Source organism: Spea bombifrons, chromosome 5 (assembly GCF_027358695.1).
Source record: "Spea bombifrons isolate aSpeBom1 chromosome 5, aSpeBom1.2.pri, whole genome shotgun sequence".
NCBI lineage: Eukaryota > Metazoa > Chordata > Amphibia > Anura > Pelobatidae > Spea > Spea bombifrons.
Genome location: NC_071091.1, coordinates 107878453 through 107885702, shown reverse-complemented (window position 1 = coordinate 107885702; position 7250 = coordinate 107878453). Strand labels below are relative to the sequence as shown.

At 40.0% G+C, this 7250-nt stretch overlaps 1 protein-coding gene across 1 annotated transcript; it reads left to right on the top strand.

Annotated features, from left to right (window-relative positions):
- The first annotated feature begins 707 nt into the window (after positions 1-707).
- On the top strand, positions 708-5455 carry LOC128497205 (uncharacterized). The gene is made up of 4 exons (XM_053467155.1): positions 708-811; positions 1569-2477; positions 3450-3520; positions 5077-5455. The coding sequence occupies exons 1-4, from the start codon at positions 751-753 to the stop codon at positions 5170-5172; spliced, it is 1137 nt and encodes a 378-aa protein (XP_053323130.1). The 5' UTR covers positions 708-750; the 3' UTR covers positions 5173-5455.
- The last annotated feature ends 1795 nt before the right edge of the window (positions 5456-7250 follow it).

Below are 7250 nucleotides of genomic sequence, written 5' to 3'. Positions count from 1 at the left end.
ATTTGCCAATACCTATACCCACTCTTTAGCACCACATACTAACACACACTCACCGCCTAACACTAATCTAACTCACCACACACTAATTCATACTCCAATACCATTCACTCACACACACAAACATTCTAACACTATACACTAACACACACTAATAGTCATGTTGAAGTTCTGAGAATGGATTTAAATTACCCATCACGACAAGGCTACTTCACACTCGAATGACCTTTTTGTCATTTTAACCATGAGTTTGTTTCACCCTAATTTCCCTTTTTTTTTCATGTTTTCCTTAGTTTCGAACCTTATTCATTCATTCATTCATATAACGCAATATTTATTAAAGCTGAAATATTCTTAGCATATGGTCATAAATATAAACCCTATTATCTGGATCTAAAGTGTATTTTGTTGTTTCATTCTGTAAAAGGCTGCTGGGGAAGCACAGCTTCATTTCACTTTTGTAAATACAGGAAGACGGGCTAGATCTGTTACACAACGACAATAACAATAGTGTTTATAAAAGAGACGCTCCTTGGTCAGATGAGTCAAGGCTCCTTGTCTGGATGACAATACGTCTTCATCGCTTTGTTTGGATGTCCAAGAGAAACATAATAGGCATCAAAAAACGTCACTTTTCCCCCTTGGCCATGAAACCACCACGCCTATACGCCGCGAGCTATGCGAGTGGGAGCCTCGGCTCCACGGCCAGCCACTGAAGGAAACCGTCTTCCTTCTACATATCTGCTGTCAAACATGTCACACGGGACGGATCTGACGGCCTGTCTCTCGGCAGCCTTCTTGCTGCTCATTAATGGTAAGTCCAGATTCCATCAGAGAACGAGATTTTAAGAATGTTAGAGCTTCAGAATTTCACCCCATGTAAGAACAAAGTGTCTTTTCCTTTTTCCCTTATTCACTAATTGTTGAAATCCCTTTTGATCTTCATTTAGCACAAATAGAGTAGCAGATAAGTGGAACAGCCTCCCAGCAGAAGAGGTAGAGGTTAATACAGTGAGGGAACCAGGGAGACCAAGGACAGCAGGAAAAACAGGCAGCATAGATGGGGCCGATCTGCCGGCAAGTTCTATGTCTCTGTGTAAACAGACATTGTGTTATTCGTTGCTGCATTCGGTATGAATTGTATTAATTTAGTTATAAATTAGGCTGTTATTACATCTTTATTTTAGCAAACACACCAGATCTGCTGCAAATTTTTTTTTTTTACTTCTATCGTATTTGTTTTTTATGAAAAAAATGAAATTGCAAATGTTTTGAACAAAAGTAGATTTTTGCCCCTAACAGCAATTTTTTTTAATTTACTCATTTCCAGCATTCTTCTATAAAAAGTAATATTTCATCTGTTTAATGCAAATGTTTGAATAGATTATTATTATTGCTAATAATAATAATTAGTAGTAGTAGTAGCAGTATTAGTAGCAGTAGTAGTAGTAGTAGCAGTAGTAGTAGTATTGTTAATAATAATAATAATAATAATAATAATAATAATAATAACTATTTATTTTGGATTTGAAGATATTTTGAAACATTAATGTGAGCTCATGTTTTGGCAGTTACCGTACCCACCGTGTCTTCCTCAGAAAGTTCTTCATCCAGCGCGGTTATCCAACCAAACCCGAGTATTATCATAGATGAGAGGGAAGAGCTGGCTCTAGCGGGGACCCCACAAATCTTTGTGGCCCTCACAGACGTGGCTGAGGACACCCTCACAACTACCAGAGCATCAACTACAAAACCGGATACTTTAATTACCGCAATAATACGTACTACTACCAAAAGCAAGACCACGGAGATCTCAGTGACCACGCCAGCTATCAGAACTACAGCCGTTACGACAGGACCTAGAAAACCCATAGATGGAGTCACCAAGATGGCGCTCGGTTCAACGAGTGAGACCACAACAGCCTCAAGTACAAAGTCAATAACACATGTTGTGGAACCACTACACATAGAGACTACAGCTACTGAGACCACTCAGTCACGATCTGCCACAACGACAAGACGAATCTTTGCAGAAAGACCTACCACAACAAGTGTGGAGACAACAGCCTCAACAGCCACGATGACAGTTGTAACCACAGTGGCACCAACTGTCAGCGCACACCCAGAAAGTTCCACTAGTGAGTCCACTTCATCGTCATCTACTACAATGGCGACAAGACAAAGCTCTACAGAAAGGTCTACCACGACGTGGGAGGCCACAACAACCTCAACTGCCACAACAGCACTTACAACCACTATGGCACCAACAAAAATGTCAAGTACTGAGTCTACTTCATCATCATCATCTACTACAACAATGACAAGACAGAGCTCTACAGAAAGACCTAGCACAACTAGTGAGGCGACAACAACCTCAACTGCCACAACAGCACTTACAACCACCGTGGCTCCAACTGAGTCCACTTCATCGTGTCCTACAACAATGACGAAGGAAAACACCTCGGTGACACCGGTGACAAGTGAGCTGAGATCTACAAATCACCTAACTTCTGAGGGGGGCTTCTACTGTGGCATTTAATTTAACCCCTAATACACCTCTAATACACCGAGAACACTGCCATGGGTACTTCACACAACGCTGCTCTTCCTGTAATACTTCCAAATGGTGGTAACACCGTGACATTTACAGCGAAAAGTGAGACTGCTAACTAACAGGGATGGGTATAAACTCTAAAGTCTCAGAGGCTATTGTAACGACGTTCTAATTAACAACTAATACACCTAAGACTAACTCTGACCTAAGTACTAATTCAATATTGTTTGAGACCAAAGCATCCTTAGCATCTAAAATCACATCAGTAGATTACTTAGCAATCGCAACCAGGACAAGTACGGCAGAGCCAATCACACCAGGACATGTTCTTTAGTTCCTACAGTTGTATGGATACATTTACATAAGATCAGGTTGAAGAGGGATATAATACCATCAAATTTTATTTTTAAAAGTAAAATAAAATTTGTTGTAAAAAATAAAATAATTAAAATAAAATATTTCTCCAGAACAATGCAAGAGAAAAGTTACCATGTTTAGCCATAATGTGTCAAAAGTAACAAAATATTAATAATAATAAATGATAATAATAATAATAATAATTTTGAACTTAAAAAAAATTATCATTTTGATACTAACTAAATTTCTTTACAAAAATGGGACACAATTGGTTTTTCCTCCAACAGATTTTTTCCTATTTTCCTATTTGCCGCGTTTGCAACGTACTATTAATTTACCATTTGCTTTGCAAAATCTGGCATTTTTGCAAATACGGTACTTCTTTCAGTATATACTGCATATTTTATGTACGTAATAAGAAATTTTTTTTTGCAAATGTCCAAAAAAAAATGTACAACACATATCACAACATTTTGTTTTCTTATTAGGTTTTCCTTTCCTTACTAGCTGTTTTTATAACATTTTTTTTTTCTCTTTACAGGAACTGTTGTGCTAAATGTTAAGTTCCAGAGTTTATCCCCTGTAAATGCAACTGGTCTGCTACTTCATCAGGTAATTTGCTAATTTAAACAAATTGTATTATACATATAGCCCTGGGGTTTTAAATGAGTCATTCTGTTAAATTTAAATAAAATTTAAATTAATATTTTTTTAAAGAATGGGTGTCTATGTCCAAATCCTACTCTGATGGATTGCGAAAGAATGAGGGGATTTCTTAATTAATTAATATGCCTTTAAATATGGTGCGCGGAACAATAGAAAATCAGGAATCCAACGCTGACATCACCTGGCCACTCTGGGTATTGCATATTTACCCTTTAAAGGGACAGCCATCGAATGCAGTTAAATGCATATCATAACTGTGTGGTTCCTTTAAATTGTCATGATGCCCCTTGAAAATGCATGAGGGGGTTATCTACACACCGCCCCCTATATCCATTTCCCCCTTTACCTGGTGGACATACTTTAATTTATATTCTTCTTTAACAAGGCTTTTAAGGTCAGTAAACTGTCCCTTTAATCATTGCGGAAGTGTTTAGTGTGCTGCTAACTCTTCAGATACTCGAAAGACATTTCATTTAGTAGCTGTTACTTTCCTAAAAAAATAATCAAATTCCTAAAATTAAGCAAAAATAAACTATGATGCTAAAATCTGAATTTAACCTTAATGTCACATAGCGCAACAAAAACAAAACTGATTTGGCAGATTCATCTGCCCCCTGAAGGACAAATCCAGTACTGCAGTCTACAAATTCCGCAGGATAGAGAATTGACCGTTGAGCAGAAATTGGTTACATTTTGGGGAAAAAGGTTATTTAAATGTTACTGTAACGAGATAAGACACTTTATTTAGAAAATGTCTGCTTTCTAGCAGAATATTCCTGGAAAAGTGAAAAATATATAAATATTACTAAGATAAGTCAAATCTTAAGAACTGGCGTGAAACACCCCTGTTTATACCCCTAGAATTAATTCATAAACATTTGCCATTACTATCAGTAGCGTATTTTGATCTATAGTGACTACACTCCCATGACGGGGGCGACACCACTTACTTAATGGGTAGCTTGGGAAGATCAGAGATCTCGCTTTTAAGCAGCCTACTTATGTTATGCTAGCCGGCACAGCCTCCATTACCGGCAGCATCCTCCATAACCGGCAGCATCCTCCATGTGACTTTAAGCCAGACACAATGATGTAACATCCCGAGCTCAGCACAGCTGGGGTGGTTGGAACGCTGTTGGGGTGGTACAACAATGTCATCAGCAACCCCAAGAAATGCGCCTTGGTGCCCTTCCTTCAGGGGCATATCTAGAAACCACAGGGCCCTGGTGGGAAAATTGCCCCGGGGCCCCCAACTTCAACAAGCAAAATGTCTTACAGTGCCACCTTTGCCCCGAACAGCTTGTGAGTGCCTTTGCCTAAAGCAGCTTATCAGTGCCACCCTAAACAGCCTGTTTGTGACATCTTTGTTTTCAGTTTGTCAGTTCCCCCAAATAGTTTATCTGTGCCATCTTTACCCCAAACAGCTGGTCTGTGCCATCATTTCCCCCAAGCAGCTTGCCTGTCTCTTGTTTTTTTTAAATATATTATTTTTTTTTCTCTAGCTATGTTCCAAAATAAATGTCATGACAGCAAGTACTCTCGGTGTGAAAGTGACTTGGAGACAAAGGAGGATATCTCTGGACTGTGCTTCTCTATAAGGAATTGGCTTAGAATTCACCATCATTTGGACATCATGGATCACCATGAAACATCACTAGTGAGCTGAGCAAACCCTCATGGTGGCCCTATGGCTTTAACAGACATCTTTATGATAGCCCAGTCTTGTCAGGACTAGAATGTATCCTTCACCTCGATTCAACCAGGACAATGCAAAGGAGGCGGAGCTAGACTGTGTGACCCTGATAATCTCCCAATTGTGGAGCAGAAACACCGAGACTCAACGGGGGAAACCATGAAATATTTCACGTGTGTCGGAATTCTTCTCCAATACGGCCAAAAAAGAACGTTGGCGAGAAGCTGCTCTGAATCGTTGTGATCGTTCCCTGCTACGGACAGCATATATTCTTAAACAAATTTGTTATTTCACCAGATTTTCAGGTAGTTTAAGAAAAATCTGCAAACAATGCACAAATGGGAGACAAAATTATACAAGATCATCTTTTTTTACTATTAATCACTATAAAAAAGGACTTTCCAGAATTCCTTTTACTTTTTTGTCGTTACTTTCTAATGTGTTGGGGGAATATTTAATGTGCAATGTCCGAATTTAGTGTTTTTGTTAATGCGTACGATTATTTAATGGCCCCTTTAAATAATTATGACGTCCTGCTTGCAAATGCATTGGGGGGGATTCTGATGTTCCTCAACTCTTTTCATCACGTTGCAAATGATCGGCTACTTAAGGGAGAATGCCTGAACATCTCTTTACGTACTACCCAACAATCCTGGTTGTCGTGAGACAGTCCCGATTTGGGCTTCCCTATGGTGCTGCTGGAACTTCGTGGCGCACAAACAGATGCTTCCTGATACATACCTCCCAACTGTCCTGTTTTAAGTAGGTAGCTGGTTATATAGATTATAGCACAATATTAATAATAAATAAATACATGTAATAAAAGTAAATATTTTAACTGTTGCAGGGCTGGAAACTTTTACAGGCAAGGGGATAAGCCTTGCTGAGACATCCGATGATGGCCCAAATGAATGGCGTTGAGGTTGTTGCTCGTTAGCAGCTCTCTACTGGTTTCTAATCACACCTCGATTAATGCAGTTGGGGCCGTCTACCTCCTTCATCTTAAAACCTGCCCATGTTTTGTTGTCACTGAAATTCTGTGTTTAATAACAGAAACTCGAGAAAAACACGATAAATGGGGCGAGGCGTTTCAATCGTATAGATACGAAGGGACTTTACAGGCAATGGCTGCTAGACCAGTTTAACCAGTTCCCCCGGCAACCGCTACCGCTGTCACCAGGAACCAACTGTGAGTATTAAAGACTGTTATCCCAGAACCATCCAGGGGCCGAGCGGGCCGGCTGTTCTCCCGAGCAGAGAATGACCCCCCCAGCCCCCATGATCCTCAGCCAGCCAAAATATAGTCTCAAGCCCATCCTGAGCCTCAGTCCTCCTGAGCTTAGATTCCAGAGATGGGATGTCGCCGAAGCTCCAGTGATTTAAAGGGACAAACAAATTTACGACCTGCAGCAAAGAAATCATTCAGCAAATTGTCTCTGACCTTGAGGCCCTGTAAATATTTACCCTTTAATTGTCCATCACACAGATGGAACTGCAGCGACTCGCTAATGGCTGCAGCCAAATGGTTCTAATAGCAGTCCTTATAGAAACCGTGACTTGTCATGAGGTACAAATATTCTTAATAAAGTCACCTGTGTTCAAGCAGGGATTCCAGCTATATCGCAGGGAGAAAAGCACCAATCTGGACGCTCAGATATAATTAAATCAGAGGAGAATATGAAGGAGTCGGCTACAGACTGAGAATTCACCCTGAGACCCTAAACGATAGAGTAAAAGCCATCAGAATCTGCCCATTCCGCCCGAGATCCTGATAATGGAGAACCTTGAGAATCTGCCCATTAAACCTGAGACTATCATAACTTTCCACAGACTCGGGCCAAACCCTGCCGGCTCCTAGATTTACAACTTCATATTTCTCTCTCATAGTAACATAGTTATATAGGCTGATAAAAGACCGGCGTCCATCAAGTTCAGCCTTTCCTATATCTGTTAATTTGTTGCTATTGATCCAAAAGAAGGCAA